This window comes from Lotus japonicus, chromosome 3 (genome assembly GCF_012489685.1).
Source record: "Lotus japonicus ecotype B-129 chromosome 3, LjGifu_v1.2".
Lineage (NCBI taxonomy): Eukaryota > Viridiplantae > Streptophyta > Magnoliopsida > Fabales > Fabaceae > Lotus > Lotus japonicus.
Genome location: NC_080043.1, coordinates 86,035,851 through 86,060,190, shown reverse-complemented (window position 1 = coordinate 86,060,190; position 24,340 = coordinate 86,035,851). Strand labels below are relative to the sequence as shown.

Sequence of the window (24,340 nt, the reverse complement as noted above, 5' to 3'; positions counted from 1 at the left end):
AGTTTCTCATCTTGAGCAATTGTGAATATAGTATATAGTTTTATTTATCTTTTTATTATCTTGTTGACTGACTTTCTTGGCTAGGTTGTATTTTCACTTTGTTTATGCGAGGTAAAACTCCAGCTGATCAACTATTGTTCGATCCAGAGATCGAAGCTACATCTAGGAGAAACAATAGCAAGACAAGGAGGAGAAAACAATTAGCTGAGCAAAGGAGGGAGCAAGAAGCAACGTCTTCCTCAATCTCTTCAGTAAGACAACAGACAGAGACCATGGATGCAGAACCAGCTGGTGGTGGAAATGAGGATACAAATGTAGGATTTGTGAACTTCACTCCAAGGAACATAACCAGGATTGGTAGGCCTGCAGGTGCTGCTAGGACACCTGAAGTGAAGACTGGATTGGTGCAGTTGATGTATGCTAATCCTTTCGCTGGCTTGGATCATGAGAATCCTTACACTCATCTGACAAAGTTTTATGAACTTTGTTGTACTGCTGGAATTAGCCAAGCTGAGGAAGAAGCTGTATTTCTGAGGCTCTTCCCTTTAACTTTGATTGGGCAAGCAAAGGATTGGTTCTTGGATCAACCACAGACAACTTTAGCTGATTGGAATGAATTGGAAAAGAAATTCATGACCAGGTACTTTTCTGAATCAAAATATATGGATTGTAGAACTGCTATTTCTACTTTTTCCCAAAGTACAGGTGAAAGTTTACGTGAAGCTTGGGAAAGATACAAATCCATGCTGAGAAGGTGCCCGAATCATGACTTTGATGCCAAGACGCAAATCCATCTTTTCAGAAAAGGTCTTCAACAACAAAGTAGGATAATGGTGGATGCAACTTCAGGAGGTTCTTTGATGACAAAGTCTCCAACTGAGGCCATTCAGATCATTGAGGCTATGGCTCTAAATGACCACCAAGATCAACATAATAGAGGACCACCAAGGAGAGGAGGCGTTCTGGAATTGGGATCAAGTGATGCTATCTTGGCCCAAAACAAGCAACTGCAGCAACAACTAGATGAAGTGAAAAAGACTCTGAGTGATCTTCCCAAACAACTTCGGGAGATGCAAGATTCTTCTTCCAGAAAGCAGGTGAACAGGTGTGATGTGTGTACTAAGGATCATCCAACAGAATACTGTCAATTACAGGAAGAGAAGGTTCACTACCTAGGAAACCAGCAGAGGCAAAGGTACCAGAACAACTATCCCAGGGGAGGTAATCAACAATACAACCAACCTTGGAGGCAAGATGCAGGGCCTTCCACCAGTAGGGCACCACCACCTTACCAGAATCAGTCATACCAACAGCCGCCACAGAGCAAGAATCCAACATTAGAAGATACAATGAATCAGTTCATGCAGATGACTATGACCAATCAGAAGAACACAGAAGCTTCTATTAAGAATTTAGAGATCCAAATGGGCCAGTTAGCAAAGCAGGTGGCTGAGAGTCATAAAGGAGCATTCACAGCAAACACTGAACCTAATCCAAATCAGAAGTGCAATGCGATCTTCACCAGGAGCGGAAAGGCAGTTGGTAGAGATATTGATGAGGTAGTGAGTGAAAAAAATGATAGAGGTGAAGAGAAAGAGAAAATGAGTGATAATGAGGAGATTGAGAGGGAGGTGTTGAAAAATAAGAGTGATAGTGTAAATAAGCAAGAAAAGAGTGATGAAGAGAAAACAAAAGAAAAATGTGAGGAAAAGGTAGGTGATAGTGGAGAGAAAAGAAAGGTGGGAGGAAAAGAGAATGCATTTAAAGACAAAGAGAAAGTTATCCAAAAACCCCCACTTGAGAAGAGACTTCCTTATCCACATGCTCCTACCAAGGCGGACAAGGAAAGGCAATTCACTAGGTTCATGGATATCTTCAAAAGGCTTCAAATCAACATTCCATTTGCAGAGGCTTTGGAGCAAATGCCAACATATGCAAAATTCATGAAAGAGTTGCTGACAAAGAAGAGAAAGTTTCAGGATGAAGAAGTTGTTCACTTGGGAGCTCATTGCAGTTCCTTTATTCAGCATTTCATACCTGAGAAGATGGATGATCCTGGAAATGTAACAATTCCAGTGACAATTGGTACTTTAGCAGTGGGAAAAGCTCTGATTGATTTGGGAGCCAGTATAAGTCTTATGCCACTTTCCATAATGAAGAAAGCAGGTGGTATGGAGCTTAGACCAACCAGGATGTCTTTACAGCTTGCAGACAGATCAATCAAATATCCAGTTGGCATAGCAGAGGATGTACTGGTAAGAGTTGATAAATTTTTAATTCCCGCTGACTTTGCTATTATTGATATTCCAGAGGATGAAGAAGTTCCAATCATCCTGGGGAGACCCTTCATGAGGACAGCAAGAATGGCAATAGACATGGACATTGGTAAGTTGAAAGTGAGAGTCCAAGATGATGAAGTTCAATTTGATCTCTATGAGGCCATACAACATCCAAAAGACAAAGGACAATGTTTCAAAATTGATGCAATTGATGAAGTTTGCAGAGAAGCTGATAAGAAGCCTTGTGTGTTTGATCCTTTGGAGGTAGTTCTCATCAACATGTGTTGTTGCTCACAATTCAATGAACTGGAGGAAAAAGAAATCGAGAAGTGTGTGCAAGAACTTAATCTTCTCAAGGAAATACCCTCTGAGAAAGTGGTAGTGGAGAATATCATGAAAGAGGAACCAGTGGAAGCTGATACAAGGAAAGATGATCAGAAGATGGAGCTGAAACTCTTACCTGCTCATTTAAAATATGTGTTTTTGCAGGGTGAAACAGGTAAGCCAGTGATCATTAGCAGTTCTCTATCACCAGAGGAGGAGGAGAAGCTGATTGAAGTTATCAAAGCAAATCAAGAAGCTATAGGTTGGACCTTATCTGATCTTAAAGGCATTAGTCCTTCTTACTACATGCACAAGATCATGATGGAGGATGATTTCAAGCCTGTAGCACAACCACAAAGAAGATTGAATCCAACCATGAAAGAAGTAGTCAGAAAGGAAGTGGTGAAACTACTAGAAGCAGGTATGATTTATCCTATTTCTGATAGTTCTTGGGTGAGTCCAGTGCAGGTAGTTCCAAAGAAAGGAGGCATGACTGTGATTACTAATGACAAGAATGAGCTGATTCCGACAAGAACAGTCACAGGTTGGAGAATGTGTATAGATTACAGGAAGCTGAACAAGCCCACCAGAAAGGACCATTTCCCATTACCATTCATGGATCAGATGTTGGAGAGATTATCTGGGCAGGCCTTCTATTGCTTTCTTGATGGATACTCGGGCTACAATCAAATTACAGTCAACCCAGAAGACCAGGAGAAAACAGCTTTCACATGTCCCTTTGGTGTTTTTGCTTATAGGAAAATGCCATTTGGGTTGTGTAATGCTCCAGCAACCTTTCAGAGATGCATGCTTGCAATATTTTCAGATTTGGTGGAGAAGATCATTGAGGTTTTCATGGATGATTTCTCAGTATTTGGTGCTTCCTTTGATTTATGTTTGCAAAACTTGGACACCGTGTTGAAGCGGTGTGTGGAAACCAATCTGGTTCTTAATTGGGAGAAATGTCACTTCATGGTGACGGAAGGAATTGTCCTTGGGCACAAAATCTCATCAAGAGGAATTGAAGTGGACAAAGCAAAAGTGGAGGTTATTGAGAAGCTACCAGCACCAACAAATGTCAAGGGCATCAGAAGTTTTCTTGGTCATGCTGGGTTTTATAGACGTTTCATCAAAGACTTCTCCAAAATTGCCAAGCCATTGAGTAATCTCTTGAATAAGGATACTTCTTTTCTCTTTGATAATTCTTGTTTAGAAGCTTTTGAAAAATTGAAACAAAGTTTGATATCTGCTCCTATTATTATTGCACCTAATTGGAATCTTGATTTTGAATTAATGTGTGATGCTAGTGATTATGCAGTTGGAGCAGTTTTAGGTCAGAGAAAGGATAAGGTTTTTCATGCAATTCACTATGCTAGCAAGGTTTTAAATGAGGCTCAGATAAACTATGCTACTACTGAGAAAGAATTGCTAGCTATAGTGTATGCACTTGAGAAATTTAGAAGTTACTTGATAGGTTCAAAAGTTATCATTTTCACTGACCACGCAGCTATCAAGTATCTTCTGACAAAACCTGATTCCAAACCTAGATTGCTTCGATGGATTCTCTTATTGCAGGAATTTGATCTAGTAATAGAGGACAAGAGTGGCAAAGAGAATCAGGTAGCTGATCACTTATCAAGGCTGGTGAATGATGAGGTGACCACAAAAGAAAAAGAGATAGCAGATGCATTTCCTGATGAGAAGTTGTTTCTAGTTCAAGAAAGGCCATGGTTTGCTGATATGGCCAATTTCAAAGCTACAGGTGTGATTCCAGAGTTCAATTTTCACCAGAAAAAGAAGTTTCTCAGAGATGCAACTCAATTTGTGTGGGATGATCCTTATCTCTTTAAGATGGGAGCTGATGGTTTGTTGAGAAGGTGTGTAGCTTCAAATGAAGCCAAGGATATTCTCAGACACTGTCATAACTCTGCTTACGGAGGTCATTACAATGGAGAAAGGACTGCGGTAAAGGTCCTTCAATCTGGTTTTTATTGGCCTACCCTCTTTAAAGATGCTCATTTTCATGTTCAGAGATGTGATGAATGCCAGAGGTCAGGAGGAATAAGTAAAAGAAATGAAATGCCCTTGCAAAATATCTTAGAAGTTGAGGTTTTTGATTGCTGGGGTATGGACTTCATGGGACCCTTCCCATCTTCATTCTCTAATGAATATATCTTGGTAGCTGTTGAGTATGTGTCTAGATGGGTGGAAGCAGTGGCGACTCCCAAGGCTGATGGCAAAACTGTTATCAAATTCTTGAAGAAGAACATTTTCAGCCGTTTTGGAGCACCAAGGGTCATTATCAGTGATGGAGGTTCTCATTTTGTGAATTCTCAGCTAGCTAAGGCATTGGAGCATTATGGTGTTAGGCACAAGGTAGCATCACCTTATCATCCACAAACCAATGGGCAAGCTGAGGTATCTAATAGAGAAATCAAGAAGATTCTGGAGAAAACTGTGTCAAGTTCCAGGAAGGATTGGTCTCAGAAGCTTGATGATGCTCTATGGGCATATAGGACTGCATACAAGTCCCCGATAGGCTTAACCCCTTTTCAATTGGTTTATGGCAAGGCTTGTCATTTACCAGTTGAATTGGAGCACAAAGCCTATTGGGCTCTTAAATTTCTAAACTTTGATTTGAATCTTGCAGGTGAGCATAGGAAGAATCAATTGCATCAGTTAGAAGAAATGAGGCTTCAAGCCTATGAATCTTCCAAACTGTACAAGGAAAAGGTGAAAAAGTACCATGACAGCAAGATCATCAAGAAGACCTTCAGGCCAGGTCAACATGTACTCTTATTCAATTCTAGGTTGAGGTTATTTCCTGGAAAGCTCAAAACCAAATGGTCAGGTCCGTTTATGGTTAAAGATGTCAAGTCTTATGGAGCTGTTGAGTTAGAGGACCCTGAAACTAAAAAGACTTGGGTGGTAAATGGTCAGAGATTGAAGCCTTACCTAGGTGAGGATGTGCATAGGTTCACTGCAGCGGTGACCTATTTGGATGATCAGTGAAAACAATACAGGCGTCAAGCTAGTGACGTTAAAGAAGCGCTTCCTGGGAGGCAACCCAGTGTTCGGTTAGATTTTACAGTTTTTAGTTATTCTTAGTAAGTGACATGGTGATTTTGTGAAGTTTTAGCTAAATCTGTGTTTTTATGTGCTTCACAGCTTTTGATTACCATTTTGAGCATGTTTAGTATAGTTTTATGTTCATGTGGTGTGTCTTGAAGTCATTTGATATTTCAGTTCTTAATTCAGTACTTTTTGGAACTTGAGAAGTGATTTGGGGAGATTATGTGTGAATGTATGTTTTCAGGCTTCCAACAAGTTTTAAATGTTGTATATAGATGTTATGGAAGCTTAACTTGAGAAGAGAATGAGAATATCAAGATTTGGTATGATGAGTTATGTTTACTGTTTGAAACTTGTCTTTTGTAAGCATGACTTGTGAACTGTCAATGAATGATGGTCAAATGTTGAGTTTTAAAGCATGGACATGTTTTATATAATGTTTTGAACTAAATAAATCCATAGACATGCCTCAGAAGTGGAAAACTCAAAATTTGACCACCTCACTTGTGAACTTTAAAGTTGAGTAAAAAACTGTCAAAGTATGATTGATTTGTGAAATATGGAATGGAGGTTGTGTTGAATGATGATGATCTTGGGCACAAAGATATCTTACAAGGTCTTTTATGAAGAGGGGGTGTGTGATCTGTGTTAAGTAAGTAGTCTTAAATGGTTAGAATGATGTTTAAAGGAGAAATTTTGCTGCTATGAGGCGCCCAGCGTGTCTTAGAGGATGCTCAGCAGCCTGGGCAACACTGGCACGAGCGCCCAGCGCGTCTCAGAGGGTGCTCAGCAGCATGGGCAACACTGGCACGAGCGCCCAGCGCGTCTCAGAGGGTGCTCAGCGGCCTGGGCAACACTGGCACGAGTGCCCAGCGCTCCTCAGAGGCCGCCTAGCACCCTGATCCAATTCTTAAAAAAAAAACAAAAAAAAAACAAAAAAAACAAAAAAAAAAAAACAGAAAAATTTCTTTTTCTTTCTCACTTAAAACACGCACACACTTACACAACACACACAGCACACCCACGAAACTTCTTCTCCTCCCCCTTTTCAAATTTCTTCTCCTTCCACTTTTCAAGCAAGTGATTGCAATCTTCTTCCTCCATCAATCTACTTTCGTTCCATTCCTTTCTTCTCATGTAAGTTCTTTTTCTTCTCCTCTTTCCTCTCTTATACATGGAATTCGAACCTAAGCTTAGGAATTGAGGGTTTTCAAAATTGTTTGTCAAGAAGCTTGTTTTTGGGTTAGATAAGGAATGGGTTTTGCATGTATATGACCAATTTCTACCTCTTGGTTAGGGTTCCTAATTTAGGATTGAAGTGATGTTGCTATGAACCCTAGAATTAGAAATTGGGGGTTTTTGAAATTTATTGGTTCTTTTTGGAACTAGTTCTTGGAATTCAAGATGCTAAAACATGTTGACAGTATGTGTTTCCAATTTGAGAATTTTTGTTCCACATGAGACATGAATCTTTCATGCTAAGTGTTGCTAATGTGAAGAATTCATGTTAAATGTAAGGTGATGCTTTGTATGTGAATATGATTGTTTGGTCATTAGAATGAGATGAACTTAAGTGAATAGGCTTTTGATTGAAGAATTTCAATGGGATGTTTGTCTTGTGATGAACTTGGATGATTGCAATGTTATGTGAATCTCTTTTACTAATATCTCAGGCTTTGGGCATTGGATTTTCTGGTTATTTTGCAGGTCTAAAAACAAGCTTACAGTTCAAAAGAAGGCACGACTTGCACCTTCATCTTCAAGTTCTAGTGGACCAAACTTCAATGATTTTGAAGAAAACACAAGCTATGATGAGACCAAGTTCAAGTCAGCAGCCACTCAAGCAAAATATGATTCAATCAGAAAAAAACCAATCGTGTCTGAAAGGATAGTAACACTCAAGCCTACTGATTATCCAGACTTCATGGACGAGATTATCAATAGAAAGTGGGAGAAGGTAGCTAAACCAAACTCCACTTACCATCCTGAAGTGGTGAAGCAGTTTTATGCGAATGCTTTTTATTCTAAGGAGGCTAGAGAGCAGAGATACTCTTGGGTGAACAATATACGAGTACCCTATGACATGCAAGCAATCAATAAATTTTTAGGGAATCTATGGAAGACACCCAAGAAGTTGTGCACGTACCAGCAGATGACAAATGCGGGCTTAAACAAACCAAATGGACATCAGGAAGATGAAGTGAGAAGAGAATTATGCATTGATAATCTTCCTACAGATGAGCTATCCGGGTCGATTCTCAGGATATGTATGAACCAGCTGGCCATTGTTTAGAATACTTTCATCTTAGCTAATGTCCATCCATCATCTCATGTGTCAACTTTGCCACTTGCCAAAGCATGCTTGATGTGGAGCATTATTCAGAAGCAACCTGTGAACATAGCTGCTGTTCTTTCCAATGCTATTGCCGACAGCATCAATAATATTGACAGAAAACCCAGTTCCATTGTTTTACCTTCTTTGATCACTTCTCTTTGCAGGTCCCATAAAGTACATGTACCAGTGGAAGGTCAGGTTGCTCTCACAAGTGAAATCACTGCACAATATGTCAATAATAAGTGTCAACCTATGAGGTTAAATGTTGTGATAGAAAAACTCATCAAGAAAGAGATGTTGAAGCCTCCACCTAAGGAGCCACCAACTGTGCAACCACCATCACAGAGGGACATGCTGCAACAAGTACTTACTCAGCAGAACCTTCAAAGTCAGAAGCAACAAGCATGCTACAGGGCCATTACTGGACTCTATGAGAGCTTTCAGAGTATCTATGGCTCACACAAAGACTATGTGGGCCTCCCATTTGCAGATTATATGGCAGCTAATCAGTGACCTGAGGACAGGCCAATTGGCAGAGAGGAGGAGAGCAACACTGATGGATCTGATGAGGAGTATGAGGAGGATGATGATGATGCAGAGGATTGAGGACTCACCATTATTCAGTGACTTTTTTAGTTTTCTGCATTTTATTTCAGTTTTAGTATTTTAAATACTTTAGTATGTTGATACTTTAATTATGTGCTTTGGTTTTAGCACTTTGTTTGATGTTGGTATGCTTAGGTTTATTTTGGGATGGGAGCTCAGTTTTGCTCAAATTTTGGATGACTTTGGAATTGGTTGGTTTGAGAGCAAGCATGAACTATGAAATGCCAACTGAGTGCATGATTTTGTGTTTTTAAATTCATGATCATTGTGTTTTGCACTCACTTGATGCCATGACATGATATTAATGCATTATTCACATGAGGTCTTAGGCTCAATTTGTTTGAAAATGCTTGAAATCAAGGATACATACCTAAGCCGGTGAGGGAGTGTGACCAAACACTAGTGAGAAGAGAGAAAGTGAGAATCATCATTGTTTTACATAGTTGAACTTGCTTGAGTCTCTAATTGTTTGAAATTGCATGGAAATGAAAGAAAATGATCAAGGCATTTTGTTCATTAGAGTAAATAACTACTTAGCCATATAGCCTACCTTTACTTAGGAAATCACTTTGTTACCCCACTTGAGCCAAAAAAAAAAAAAAAGAAAAAAAAAATTGAAAATTTCTTTGTTTTGTATATGATCCCAAAGCCTAAAAAGAAAAACAATGTCTCTCCCTCACTTTCTTAGTTAAGAGAGCATGAATGATGGGATTGTATAAATGTGTAAGTTAGGGGGAATGGAAACCATTGAACATATATTATGTTTTGTGTAGTGATTAATGTCAAACTTCTCAATCTTTGTTAAAAAAAAATGAAGAAAGAAATGCGAGTATAAAAAAAAAATAAAAAAAAAAGAGAAAAAATAAGGATTGAGAAGTTGAAAGGGAATGAAAGGGTTGATGAGTCATACAAATGTTAAGAAAATGGTGACAATAGAGAGAATAGTTGAGAAGAGAGTAAAAGGTAGCTAAATATAAATTGTGATACATGTCGTTTTATGCTCTCTTAACTAGAAAGTATTTGAATATCTAGAAAAACCAATGTTCTTTTGAAACCAGGCCCCATTACAACCCTAGAAAGACCTATGTGATTCTTGATTGACCATGCAGTTTGATGATTACTGAGACGGGTAGCAAGTTTGATTTGTGTGATTCATTGATAGATTTGAGTGAAACACTTACCCTTGAACTCTTGAGTTGTGCATTTGGAAAGTTTTGAGTGAATCCTTGATTAAAAGTAGGAAATTCAAATTGTGCTTAGAATCTCATGATTGGGTATGCTTTCTTATCATGGTTTTTGGTTAATTGTTGTGGGCTTCACATGTGCTTAAAATCATGCAATGTGTAAAGTTTTTTTTAAGATGGTTGTTCATGAGTCATGCTTGTTTAAGAACAAATTGTATATATGTGTTTTGTTTACCAATACCTTTTGTTTGAGGGCAAACAAGGTTCCAAGTTAGGGGGAGTTGATAAGTGCCATATTTTCCTAGTTTTCATACACATTTTAGGCACTTATCTCAAGTGGTTTATGAGAAATCCCTATTAGTTTCTCTCATCTTGATTGGAATTTGTTATTTGATTGAGAGTTAAGCTCAAATGTGTTTTATGACTGATTATATTCTCAAATTTTGATGTAGGGTCTAAATTCTCAAGGAAAAAGACATATTTTTATGAGACTTAGAGAATTTCTGGATCAGCAGGGTGCCCAGCGCTTGTCAGTAGCCGCCCAGCGCTTGGGGCGGTTACAGAAACCCAACCTTGAAGTAATTGGGCGCCCAGCGCCCATAAAGGGCCGCCCAGCACTCTGCACAGATGTAAAAGTTCATTATAAAAGGATTTTCTTCATTTTCAGAACAAAACGGGGTTTTTGGATAGAGAATTCGAGAGAGAACAAAAAGGGAAGGAACTTAGAGCTTGGGTAAGCTTCCATCGAGCTGGAGCTACGCCGAAGTCGGCACGGATCATCACTTCCATCCTATTTCTCTTGTAAGCTTGTCTAGCTTCCATGTCTATGGATAGCTAAGCTTTTCTTTGTTAGGATTTGGTGTAGTACCTTGACTCTATGTATCTAATTTAGTTCTTATGCATATGAATCTATCTATCTCTTGATTTCAATGGTATAATCTTGTTCTTAAAGCTTGTTTTAACTTGATCAATTAGAACTTGATTAGAGATTTGATGTGTGAGTGAAAACTACATATTTGAATTGGATTTAGGTTATATCATCTAATAATCCTAATTGCTAGACATAGAGTTAGGTTTGTTAGTCGTTAAACACCCGAATCAATCACGCTTCGCTTTGTTAGTTATGCGAGACATCGGTAATTAGGAGAGCGAACCGTTAATCTTCTCATGTAAGGAATTAATGAGTTAGATAAGAACTGGTGTGATGGAATCAAGAATATAATGATTCATATGTGTTGAATTTACGGATTCATAACAGTTAAGGTGCGAAACCCAATCCTAACAGTTTTCTCAACCTGTTTAAACCCGTTGTTATTATCGCTTTTCTTTATATTTACGACGTATTTCGAAACAATCAATCAAAAACTTTGTTAAATTCATTGCTTAAGTGGTTTTACTAAAGAACGGCGTTGTATTTCCAATTCCCTGAGGACGATAAAAACCCTTTGCTATACTACGATTGAATCTTGAAGGATTCGAAAGTGGTTAAGTAAAAATTCTTTCAACAGTGATCAAGTCTAAGAGTTCAGGTATTCTTATTGTATGTTTGTATGTTGATGATTTGCTTGTGACTGGGAGCAATGAAGCTGAGGTACACAAGTTTAAAGATAAGATGCAAAAGGAGTTTGAGATGAGTGACATGAGAGAGTTATCCTATTTTCTGGGAATTGAGTTTCTGAAGACTGAGAAAGGTGTGTTTATGAGTCAGAAGAAATATGCTACTGAAGTGTTAAAGAGATTCAATCTTGCTGATTGTAACCCAGCAGCTACACCAGTGGATTGTGGACTGATTCTCACTAAGGCTGATACTGGAAAAGCAGTGAATTCTACTTTGTTTAAGCAGATTGTAGGTTCACTGAGATATTTGTGTTGCAGTAGGCTTGAGCTTAGCTATGGTGTGGGACTGGTGAGCAGGTTTATGGAACAGCCTAAGGAGTCTCATTTTCTAGCAGCTAAGAGGATTCTCAAATATGTGAAAGGTACATTAGATCATGGTATTATATTTCTTGACAAGGCTCACAACAGAAGAACTGAGATCATTGGATATGTTGATGCTGACTGGTGTGGTGACAAGGATGATAAGAAGAGCACAACAGGGTTTGTGTTTCTCTGTGGTGATGCACCAATCTCTTGGTGCTCAAAGAAGCAATCTATTGTTGCTCTATCATCGTGTGAAGCTGAGTATGTTGCAGCTTCTTATGGTGCTTGTCAGGCTGTGTGGCTTAGCATGTTGTTAGAAGAGATTGGACTGAAGACATCTAGCACAATGAAGCTTCTGATTGATAATAAGTCAGCGATTGACTTGGCCAAGCATCCAGTGGCACATGGACGTAGCAAACATATTGAAACTAGGTTTCATTTTCTGAGAGACCAAGTGTCTAAGGAAAAGCTGATGCTTGTGCATTGTCCAACTGAAGATCAACTTGCAGATTTGTTCACTAAGCCTTTGAAGGCTGAGAGGTTTTCTTTGCTGTGCAAGAAGCTCAAGTGCTCAACATCATGTCACTTGATAGTATTCTAAATTAGGAGGGAGTATTGGAGTTAATTGTAATTCAGAATTATATGTTGCTTTTATAGTTTGGTCCCTAGGGTCTGATGTTAGTGGACTTAGGTCCTCAGCTGAGTAATAAATACTCAGAGTCAACACTATGTGATTTAGTGCAATTCAATAAAAGTTTTCCCTCCAATCATTTTCTCTCTCTCTTCATTGACACCGTGTTTAGCTGATGATTAGCATTAAGAGTGATTCTTGATTCTCTTTCTTCTTCTAGTATTGATTGTACTCTAACCAGGGACGGAGGTACCTTAGGGATGGGTGGGGCACTTGACCCCACCACAATTTGACATTTCTCACATATAATAGTACTAACATTAAATATAATATATTTATTTGCCCCCACGAAAAGATATGTGCCCCCATAACTGTCAAAATTTACCATCAATGCCACTAAAAGCTAAACTTCATCAGATATTCAGATGTATTTTTGTTGAGATTGTGTGTTACACACACTTTTAGAAAATCAGAAGCTTCAAGAAGCTCTTTTGCTGTGCCCTGTGCGTTTTTTTTTTCCTGGATCTGTGAGTTAGAGCAGAGGATCATTTTCAAAAAGCTATATATCTAATTTGGTTAGTCTTCACTCTTCAATTTTAACTTACTCCTTATCTGTGTAGATGTGTTACGTGTTGCTTATGCTCTTATTCACTTAGTTTTCACTCTCTTAGCATTGTCATATGTGTTTGCTTGTCCATGTGTGTTGTTGTGCGTTCCTCATTTGCTTCATCAACCTTGTGATTTTGTCATTCTAAAATCTGATCATGTATTCATGTTAGCATTTATGGTCATTGAAAAGATAAAATGAAAAAGAAAAGAAAAACATAAAAAAGAAATATAAAAGCAGGAGATTGAAATGCTTACAGAGAGGAAGAATAGGAATATATGATACCATTTTATGCCCCATTGTGTAGCTTTAACAGAGTATGTATTAAATGTTAGCTTTATTTAACATTTATTTTTCACCCACTGTCCCACTCCCTTATATTTTATATATAAATATATTTGTATTAATTTATGGTTGCATTGATTCTATGATTTAGGCAATGGAAAAATTTCTAATTAAAAGAAAATCAACATTGGGGCAATCATCTTCTCTTCAGCCTCAAGCACTTGATAAAACTTTGGGCCCATCTATGAAAAAGAGATTTTTGGAATTTGATTTGGAAAAGCTTCCTAGTGATCCAGGTTTAAGACCAAGTATTTCACATTATCACCCTAATGATAGAGATAAAATCAGAAGGTATTATCTCCAAAAGGGTCCTTGTCAACCAAAAGAGATTAGTTTTCCACAAAGCCAATTTGGTAATAGCTTTCGTCGGTTCAATCCTAGTTGGTATTCAAAATATGGAAATTGGTTGGAATATAGTCAAAAGGAGGATGCAGCATTTTGTTTATGTTGTTACCTTATGAGATCGGATACTGGAGAGCATAAAGGCAGTGGAGAAGTATTTATCACAGAAGGTTATGCAAATTGGAAAAAAAGTGAAAGGTTTCAAAATCATGTTGGAAGTTCAAGTAGTCCTCATAATCAAGCTTGGGGAAATTGTGAAGCTCTAATGAAACAATCACAACATATTGAAGTTGCTTTGTGTAGACAAACTCATCAAATTAAGGAAGACTACCGAATTCATTTAACTGCTATAATTGATTGCATTCGGTTTTTATTGTGTCAAGGGTTAGCTTTTCGTGGTAATGATGAGTCAATATCTTCAAGCAATAAGGGGAATTTTCTTGAGCTGCTGGATTTTGTTTCCAACCATAATGACACTATTCTTCAAGTTTTGAAGAATGCTCGTGGGAATCTTAAATTAATAGCTCCTGAAATACAAAAAGATATTGTTAGAGCTGCTGCTAGTGAGACTACTAGAGTTATACTTGATGATTTGGGTGAAAATTTATTTGCTATTTTAATTGATGAATCTCGAGATATCTCAATTAAGGAGCAAATGGTTGTTGCTTTACGTTATGTGAATAAGAAAGGACAAGTAATAGAGCGGCTTCTTGGTCTTGTTCATGTTTCAAGTACTCATGCTTCATCTTTAAAAGAGGCTTTGGAGTCATTGTTTGCAAAACATGGGTTAAGCTTGTCAAGATTACGTGGACAAGGATATGGTGGAGCAAGTAATATGCAAGGTGAATTTAATGGTCTCAAGAGCTTGATATTGAAAGAGAATAGTTGTGCATTTTATATTCATTGCTTTGCTCATCAACTCCAATTAGCTCTTGTTACTGTAGCAAAAAAGCATGTTGGAATTGCATTGTTTTTTAATACAACTGCTAATTTATCTAATGTTGTTGGAGCTTCATGCAAGCGTCGAGATATTCTTCGTGCAAGTCAAACTAATAATGTGCAAGAAGCATTGTAAAAGGGAGAAATCACTAGTGGACGTGGCTTGAATCAAGAAATGATGATCAAGAAGGCAGGGGATACAAGATGGAGCTCACATTATGGTACATTAAATAGTATAGTTCATTTGTTCTCTTCAATGATTGATGTGCTTGAAATTGTTGAAGAAGATGGCATAAGTTTGGACCAAAGAACTGAAGCATGTGCTTTGTTGAATTCTATGCAATCTTTTGAATTCATTTTTATCTTGCACTTGATGAAAGAGATTTTGGGGATTACTCATGAGTTATCTCAAACATTACAAAGAAAAAATCAAGATATTGTAAATGCTATGAAATTGGTTGAAGTGGCAAAGAAGAGGTTGCAAATTATGAGAGATGATGGTTGGCATTCTTTGCTCAATAAGGTTTCATTATTTTGTGAAAAGTACAAAATTGTCATTCTTGATATGAGTGATGCCTTTCAAGCACAAGGAAGATCAAGGCGCAAAATGGAGAAAGTTTCAAACTTGCATCATTTTCAAGTTGAGTTATTTTATCAAGTGATTGATCGACAACTTCAAGAGTTGAATAATCGTTTTACAGAAGCGAATACTGAGTTGCTTCTTTGTGTAGCTTGCCTAAGTCCAAGAGATTCATTTGTTGCATTTGATAAGGAAAAATTGATTTGTTTGGCTCAATTCCATCCTTCAGATTTTTCCCCCGTTGAACTTTTGGTGCTAGATAGCCAACTTCAAAATTATTTCATAGATGTATGCTCTGATAGTGCATTTTCAGAATTGCGGGGAATTGGTGATCTTGCAATAAAGCTTGTGGAGACTAGGAAGCATATTGTATATCCATTGGTATATTTGCTTTTAGAGCTAGCTTTGATACTACCAGTGGCAACTGCATCGGTTGAAAGAGCTTTTTCTTGTATGAAGACTATCAAGAATCGGATGCGAAATCGTATAGGAGATGAATGGTTGAATGATTGTCTAGTTACTTATATAGAAAGGGAAGTATTTAATGGTGTTTAGAATGAAAAAATTGTTCAATGTTTCCAAAACATGAAATCTCGTAGAGAACAATTATGATGTATTCAAACTTTTAATAGTAATATATTATGGTTTTAGAGCTGCAAATTTATTTATGTATGTTGCCCCCACGACTTAAAATTCCTGGATCCGTCCCTGACTCTAACCCTAGCATTGATTGTGATTATCAATTGCTTCTGTGTGATTCCTGAGTAAGAAACCCAACAGGGGTAGAGTGTTCCTTCGCCTGTAGAATGTGCTACTTGGAGTTGGATGTGCTTTTGGTTATGGAGGTGTGATGGTTGTGGTTGAGAGTTAATGAGAAGAGTAGCGCAAAAACCAGGGAGAGAATGGGTATGAGTGCTAACTGCTAACAAGGGTACTGTTTTTGTTATGGCTTTCATATTTTTGAAGCATTCCAAATTTTCAATTTCCCCGCATGCTTCCTTTAGTCACCCTTTGAGTTGGTTTGTATTTTCATTGAAATTGTACACACATCCATTGAGTTAGAGAGATGCATAATTTTTTTCTTTTTTTCTTTTTGTGGGTGTTGACTTTTGATTTGATCTGTGAGGTCGGCAATGTTCTATTGGATTTGGGGTTTGTGTTAGCGTTATTGAATTTGACCATCATAAGCTGTGATTTGTGTTATGTTTCCATTTTGTTTTTTAAATTTGTATATCATATTATCATGTGCTAATAACTGATATGGGGACACAGTAGGGGGGCATTTTGTCAAACCCTTGTTGGAAACTCACCAGTACTCATAGATCTATTCTTTTTATCGCTGTTTTTGCATGCTTTGTTTGACTATTTTATTCTCCATACACCACATCCATATGATTGAGCATTTAATACTTCATTCTTTTTGGTCAGTGGCAACACCTGTGCTGAATTGTACATACTGCAGGCTTCTGCTTACTGCGCCTTTCTGAGTCTAGTAAACTGGATTGCGACTTTATGATATTAGGTTAGTTGAAGGATTTATCTCCTCTTGTTGAAGAACTTACCTTTGGTTATAATCTTTGATTTGAAATTGAGGTCATATACTCATATATTTTAATAACTTTAGTTTTAAATAATGAGTTTGAGTGTACAGTTTCATTTAGTTTTCTATCAATGGATATTAACACCAAACTTTTTCTGGATCCAAATTAGTTACTGATATAATGAAAACTTTATATGTTACATGTTGGAAATCTTGATGTGCCCTTATTGAAAGTCACACTTTTAACTTCTTACAACTGATTTGTTTTATGTAAACAGGAAGGAGTCAGGTTACGTCTAAGTTTGGGTCCTGCAGAACTGTTTCTATAGAATCTGTACACTTCTTATTAATCGTGCAAGACAGTGTTTATTCTTATTGATATGTCGCCTGATGGGATTTAGATTGAGGCTGGGAGCAGGTTTTGGAGTGGTCTTCAAGCTCAGTTTGTTTCTGGTATGGAATGTTTCATGAGCAAAATTGTAGTTGCTGCTATACTGAAGCTAGGATGGTCTGTCAATGGCTTGAAGGATTGGATTTATATGTGAAAATCCTCAATTTTAGTTTCACAGAGGAAGGTCTCAGGATCTGAACAAAGTTTTGGTATTGGCTTAGAACTAAGAGGGAGGGTTCAGTGTTATGACTGGAAATTGAAATCATTTTACTGCCTAAGCATCTTGTAGGTGGCTAGTCAACAGAGAAATTATGGGACGGGCTTGTGGGGGTGGTATGCTTCTGTCCTATCGAATTTAAAGCATGGGGCACAGTATGGTCATTGGAAGACATCCATTGATGGGTTAACTACACTAGTGATTATAGTAATTTGGTAGTCTAAATGCCTGAGTATGTTTAGACTTTAGACTCAAATGCTTGGCAGCAAAATTGGTCCTTGTATAATTGGGCTGCATTTTTGGCTCTTTAGTGAGGATCCTATGCAGCAGCTTAGAGGGGCTAGAAGGTTAGAAGATTGGGTATTCCAATTGTTTGCTGAGTATCTGATGTTAGTCTCAGCTCTTATGACTATTTTCATGGGTTTAAGCTCCCGATGTGCTTATTTTTGAATTCACTTTTGGCTTATAAAAAAAACTAGTTCAACACGTGATTGAAAAGAAAGTATAGATAGTTTTTATGATTCTCTACCCCTTCCATATATTGTAGGAAAAGATCTCTGACTTATGTAAAACAGGTGAGAACCATAGGAAGAATGTGGAAAATATTGTCTGAGAAAGTGCAGGTGAGTTTGTCACTGCTTAAGAACATGAGTTGTTACTGTTTGTCCATTTCATTTCTATGGCACCGAGTTTGCGTCCCAAGCACCCAAACCATGGTACATTTTGCTATAGATGTTGACCAACAACATTTGTAACTAATTAAATGACAAAGGGTCAATTTATGTGGTTTGGTCCCTAATTTCAGTGTTGTAAGCATTCCCTCGAGAATGCAACTGTGATTCATAAACTTCTTCATTGATTTAGAATGAGATAGATAGATGAAGATAATAGTAGAGATGAAAACCACGTACCTGGTGCTTAAAAATTTGGATGAAAATGTGGTGTCTGATCTCTTAGTATTTTTAGGTATTAGCCTATTGATGCAGGTTTTCCTATCTACCCAACACATTCCTTTATGAATCTTTATTTTCATGATATCCTTTTATTCTTTTAGTCATCAATCAGGAAGGTATGAATAAATATCGTTTTTCAGAGAACAAATGTAATATGTCCTGCCTAAGATGTCCCTTAGGTCTACTTGATGCTAACTTCTTCAAGGATAGTCAGGTAGTTTGGTTGACTTGTGATGTTTTTCCTGTGGTGCTTGGTGGTGACTAATTTTGTTTCTCTTAATTAGATTGAGCCATTAAGGGAGTAACTAATTTTGATTGAGCCATTGAGTTGAACATTCCAATTATAAAAGTAGTGTTACTATTTCAATATCAGTATTTTATCATGACTTATGTCACGTTACGTGTTATTATTTCATGAATGACTGTTTTCTCTGCCATGTGTGTTTCAACCCAGGTTCTTGAGTAGGCGAACTCATCAAAACAAAACAAATTACTCCTCAGGAGCTTGCACATATATTCTTGCAGAGATTGAAAAAGTAGTGTTAGAATGCTAATGTGCTAGCAATAGTTAAAATAAGTATTTTGTACAGGTGTTTTTGGGAAGGAGAATTCCAGTATTTGAATCTAATATCTTCCTGATTAACTATGTCACGTGGAATGAACACCAGGTACAATCCTATTCTTGAAGTCGTAATCTCTTATACTGAAGAATTGGCGCTCCGCGCACTAAGCAAAAGAAGCTGATAAGGAACTTGTCTGAAGAATAAGAATTTATGTATGTCTATTCAAGCCTTGTGAATTCATTTTGTTTCAGAGCTGTTGCTGAATATAAAGTTTTTAAGATTAGGAAGTTGCCACCTTCTACTTCCTTTCTGGATGAAGTGTATAAGCTCTGAGAAATAAGAAGATTTTTTGTTTTGAAATTAAATCTTGGTTTTCATTGAAGGGCCTCTTTATGGGATTCCTTATGGATTGAAGGACATAATATCAATGCCCGGATACAAGAAAACCTGGGGTTCAACATCATTCAAAAAATCAAGTTTTTGAGATGGAAGCTTGGGTCTATAAGAGGTAATATCTTGATATGTTAATGTGATAATCTACAACAAAAATTGTATTAGTGGCAAACATTTTGTGTATAGTTGATTTTATGGTCTTATGATACACATGTTAATCAAGTCTGCAGGGGACGTTCTTGTTGCAAAGCTTGTTTCTGGATCTTTGGCATATGATGATGATATGTGGTTTGGTGGCAGTCTGGCAGAACCAGGAATCCATGGAATATTGAGGAATTTTCAACAGGTTCATCTGCTGGACCTGCAACAAGCACTTCAGCAGGTACTTGTCAGAGGTTTATACTTTATAGCGTTCATTACGTTATTGGAGGCTTATTTAACCTTGATTGCCTGAAGATTTTACAGTGTTTAATAATTTTGTCTGATTAGATTAGACACTACTAGGATTGTGACAGAACAAAGGAGACAAACGAATTTTCAGAAAATTTCCCAGGCAGATTTAGCGACGGAAAGCCATCCCTCTCTAGACAGTGGGAATTTTATAAACAAATCCCTTTCTAAATTTGAGAGGGAAACTATTCCGTCGCTATTTTATGAAATCCCTTGCTAATTGCTAAGAGTTTAGCTGCGCTACTTTCTGCCGCGGATGATTTCCACCGCTGATTACATAGCAAGCTATTGTTTGGTGTTTAGCGAGAGATTTCTCCTCTCTTTGATTTGCTTTCTTTAGTAGTGTCTATCACATCGTTCATCATATAATTCTATTTTATATATGAGTGTGCGCAGGGGGTATCCAAAACTTTCGTTGGAGGGTCGAAATAAAATTTATAAAAAAACTACAAGTCTTAGAGCTTTGAGGAGGCGGGACTAAAAAATAAAAATCTATATGGAAATAATATATTCATAAAGAAATTAAAACTCTTGGCGGTGGTGGCCCCAAACGCCTTCTAAGTGTGGTGGAGTTGAAGTGTTAACAAATTAATTATTTTCCAAAATATATATATATATATATATATATATATATATATAAATCCATGATAAATGTGAAACTCTGAGTCGATTTGACTATGTAATTCAGTTTTTGAATATGTAATAAATGCAAGCTAATCACGTCCAAGTCTCCGCCATGCATATATCTGATTTATTTTTGAAATGTGTTATACTAGGATTTCAATTCAAGAGTGGATATTTTAGCAATGTGTGTTCGTTACATAAAAATCATTGCATCATTAATTCAAAGCTGAAAAGGGAAAGTTGAGGCTTAAAAAAATGCCCTATATAGTAATTAAATTCTTTGAGCGAGGACATATGAGGATACAATAGCCTTGGAGTTGAATTATTGGGAGTGGGGGTCTATGCCAGTGCCATGGATTTGGATTGTCTTGGTGAGATAGAAAACTATGGGGACCTCTTTGAGAATGACAACTATTGATTAGGAAAGCCAGATTCCTTATATATAACATGTAATGACCAGCCAGCAACAATAATTGTTGCTATTCCACGTTCATGATGAGGACCCTCAGTTAAGAAGGTTGTCTTTTTTAATAGTACAACCAAAGTCTGTCAATTAACTGAATGAAAATTAAATGGTTCCCCTCCCTCCCTATATGGTCCCTTCATCATCTCCACATGGTTTGAGTTGAACTTTGAATTGAAAGACCCATTGGAATTAGATATATCAGGCATAATAATGGGTATATATGTGGCGTAATGTTTGGATATAAGGATTTGAATTAGGCCCCGTTTAGAAGAGTTTATTTGAGCTTATCTGATAGCATAAGCGCTTATGTCAGTGTTTGGGAGAACTTATGCAAACAGCTTATGACCTCCCATAAGCTGTTTTGAGCTTATTTTCATAAGCTATTCAGAATAGTTTATGAAAAATAGCTTATACTTATATATTGCTTATTTTTAATTTATTTCAATAAACTTTTTAAAATAGTTATGAATAAGCGCTTATGGGTCATAAGCGCTTAATTAAGCTATTTTTCCAAACAGGGCCTTGATACATTCACCACAACGGCATACTCTTCCTTCTTATTTAATTTTCACCCTTTTTTCACATTTGTCTCTTGTTTTCCTATATAATTAGTGATCATATCTCTTGCTTTTCTCTTTTATATTTCTATTTCTGCGAGAAACCATTGGATCTATATAAAGAAATTTCATTTTGCACCAACTTGAATTCCTTTCTATTTCTGCGAGAAACCATTGGATCTATATAAAGAAATTTCATTTTACACCAACTTGAATTCCAGGATGAGTTTCATCTTATGTTGGGTTGCGAGATGTATAAAACTCCATAGATTTTCACATTGGGCTAAGCAAACTATACAAACAAATTAAACATCACATCTTTCACCAAAAACTTTAAGATATTAAGTGTATGAGTCATCTCACTTATAAGATACTCAACACTTTTTTTAAATGTGAGACTTTTTACCCACATGAGATTCCCTACACCATAGAATTGCCTTTTCTTCAAAATCAAATCTCTCTTTTTTTATTTTATTTTGCGCAGGTGCAGAGTAGTGGAGGGTAGACAGCGCCTGATTCTGGCTGGTTAAATTTGAACATTAATGGTAGCTATAGTAGAAGAGTTTCGGCTATAGGCAGTGGGGGACTATTGCGAGATCAGGCTGGAGCTTGGGTTATTGAGTTTTCTAGCTTTAAAGGCAAAGGGAATGGTTATTTAGCTGAGCTATTAGCTGTTATTCATGGCCTAACCTTGGCTTGTAGTGTTGGTGCATAGAAGCTTGTTTGTGAGGTTTTCAAAAATTAGGTTACGAGTTGGGTTGACTCGCGAGTTGGAACCCCAATTAATAGCTCTAACCTTAGGTTTTTTTTTCTTGAATTTATGATGATCCACAAGTAAAGCAAAGTAAATGACAAGATACAAATTAGATTACCTTGGCTGCTTTCCTTGGAAGGAGTGTCCACTTGCTCGCACAAATAATAAGTAATCTTATCATATGGTAAAGTTGTTGATGAGTCTCACATTAACTAGAGATATGACCAATTATTACTCTTAGACCATTTGCAATGGTTAGTTTAGAGTGATGTTGAGAGTTGTTGAGAGTTTGTTGAGGATGAGGTGGAGGAGTGAGATGTTGAGAGATGTAAATATTGTTGAGAGTGCAGGTTGGTGCCACGTGTCAGCGCGCGAGTGGGCACGCCTAGGCGCGTGCACCACACGCGCAGACAGGGAGCGTGAGTAGCAGTGGACGGAGAGAGAGAAATGGTTGGGGATTATGGTGGGACGCGTGGTGTGACCTGATTGGTCCGCCGGATTTTTTGTTTTTAAAAATTTTAAACTGAATTATCTTGTTGATAAATTTTTTTTTTAACCAAAATTCATAACTTTTTTCCTCTATAAATAAAGACTTGGTTCGTTTGATTTGGACACAGAAAAAAAAACCACCATCTTATTATCTCTCTCATCATCTTATTATCTTTCTATTAGCCTTTGTTTTGAAATGGATCCCAACAATCACCATTTCAACACCCAGAATTCTTCTAACTACCCATATAACTACGAAAATCCCAACAATTATCAAGATCCAAATCAATTTCCCAACCAACGTCATCAAAATCCCAACAATTATCAAGATGCAAATCAATTTTTCAACCAACGTCCTCAACATCCCAACAATTATCAAGATCCAAATCAATTTTCCTACCAACGTCCTCAAAATCCCAACAATTATCAAGATCCAAATCAATTTTCCACCCAACGTCCTCAAAACATACATAATTTAGATTTTGCACCAAATTCCAACCAGTCATCATTTCATCCATCTTATGGATCTATGAGATATCCATCTCAAACACCCTCGTCTAGTGGTTATATGCCAATGGTGAATGAAAATTTTCCGAGTGTTGATGCACTTGAATTTCCCGAATTTTCAACACAAATGACTCTTGGTGGCATGACAGCTGCTAATCAATTCACTCCAAATCAAGAGGATTCAACTCCTAAGAGCAAGAGAACCCCGTCACCAGCATGGAACACTGCACAAAATTTGGTGCTAATTAGTGGGTGGATTAACTGTGGAACAAGCAGTGTTGTGGGGGAAAACCAGAAAGGAGAAACATTTTGGAGAGATTTTGCTGAGTATTGTAATGAGCATTGCTCATTCGATCCTCCGCGTGATGGAATTGCATGCCGAAACCGTTGGAATTATATGAACAAAATACTGGGTAAATGGATTGGCGCTTATGATGCCGCTAAGCGTCAGCAAGGAAGCGGTTGGTCGGATAATGATGTTTTGGCAAAAGCGCAGGAATTATTCGCATGTGGGAAGAATGTTCAATTTACTTTGATGGAAGAATGGAACGCTCTCCGTGATCTACCACGTTTTTGTAGTCAAGTAGGAGGAAATGGTGGCTCAGCAAGTAGTGGATCTAAGAGATCTCACGACAGTGATGCATGTGGCTCAACCTCTATAGGATCAATTCCTCGTCCAATGGGTAGGGATGCAACTAAAAAAAAGAATAAAAAGAAAAGTAGAGAAGCTCCCTTGGAGGAGGTGGACAAAGGTTGAGCTGAATACAGACATATGAAGGAGAAAGAGCTTGTACGATTGGAGAAGATAGCATCGGTGCAAGAAGAGACTAACCAATTGATGAAAACCAATTTGTATCTAAGGCTAACTTCCGAAGAGCATCTCGATGACCGTAAGAAAGAGTTGTTGAAGCAGTTGTCCCAAGAGCTATTTGAGAATTAATTTCAATCGAGTATTTGTTTGTATTCGGTCAAACTTGTCAGTGGTGTCAAGTCTGTTGTGTTTTCTTTAATAATTTGTCAGTGGTGTCAAGTCTGTAGTGTTTGCTTTAATAATTTGTCAGTGGTGTCAAGTCTGTAGTGTTTGTCTTTAATGTATGGGTTATTGTGTTTGAATATGTTCCACTCAATTCGAATCTAGTCATTTTCCGATTATTAACTCTAGTTGATAACTTATTTCGAATCCGCCAGTGGTGTCAAGTCTGTAGTGTTTGCATTAATAATTTGTCAGTGGTGTCAAGTCTGTAGTGTTTGGCTTTAATGTATGGGTTATTG

The 24,340-nt window shown here is 37.4% G+C and overlaps 1 protein-coding gene and 1 non-coding gene across 3 annotated transcripts; one reads left to right on the top strand and one right to left on the bottom strand.

The window, feature by feature from the left end:
• Nucleotides 1–665: 665 nt before the first annotated feature.
• On the bottom strand, nt 666–772 carry LOC130709626 (small nucleolar RNA R71). The gene has a single exon (XR_009010105.1). It is a non-coding gene; the product is annotated as a small nucleolar RNA R71 (small nucleolar RNA).
• Nucleotides 773–12,396: 11,624 nt separating this feature from the next.
• Nucleotides 12,397–22,409, top strand: LOC130746832 (uncharacterized). Of its 2 annotated transcripts, XR_009022229.1 has the most exons (6): nt 12,403–12,926; nt 16,593–16,686; nt 16,983–19,040; nt 19,212–19,336; nt 19,445–19,603; nt 21,803–22,409. XR_009022229.1 is itself a non-coding variant. In XM_057599574.1 (2 exons), exon 2 carries the CDS (start codon nt 13,398–13,400, stop codon nt 14,718–14,720), a length of 1,323 nt encoding a protein of 440 aa, XP_057455557.1. In that variant the 5' UTR covers nt 12,397–12,926; nt 13,395–13,397; the 3' UTR covers nt 14,721–14,898. The 2 variants fall into 2 exon arrangements, 1 of the variants encoding a protein (XP_057455557.1); XM_057599574.1 differs by lacking the exons at nt 16,593–16,686; nt 16,983–19,040; nt 19,212–19,336; nt 19,445–19,603; nt 21,803–22,409 and adding an exon at nt 13,395–14,898 and having other exon boundaries at nt 12,397–12,926.
• Nucleotides 22,410–24,340: the final 1,931 nt, after the last annotated feature.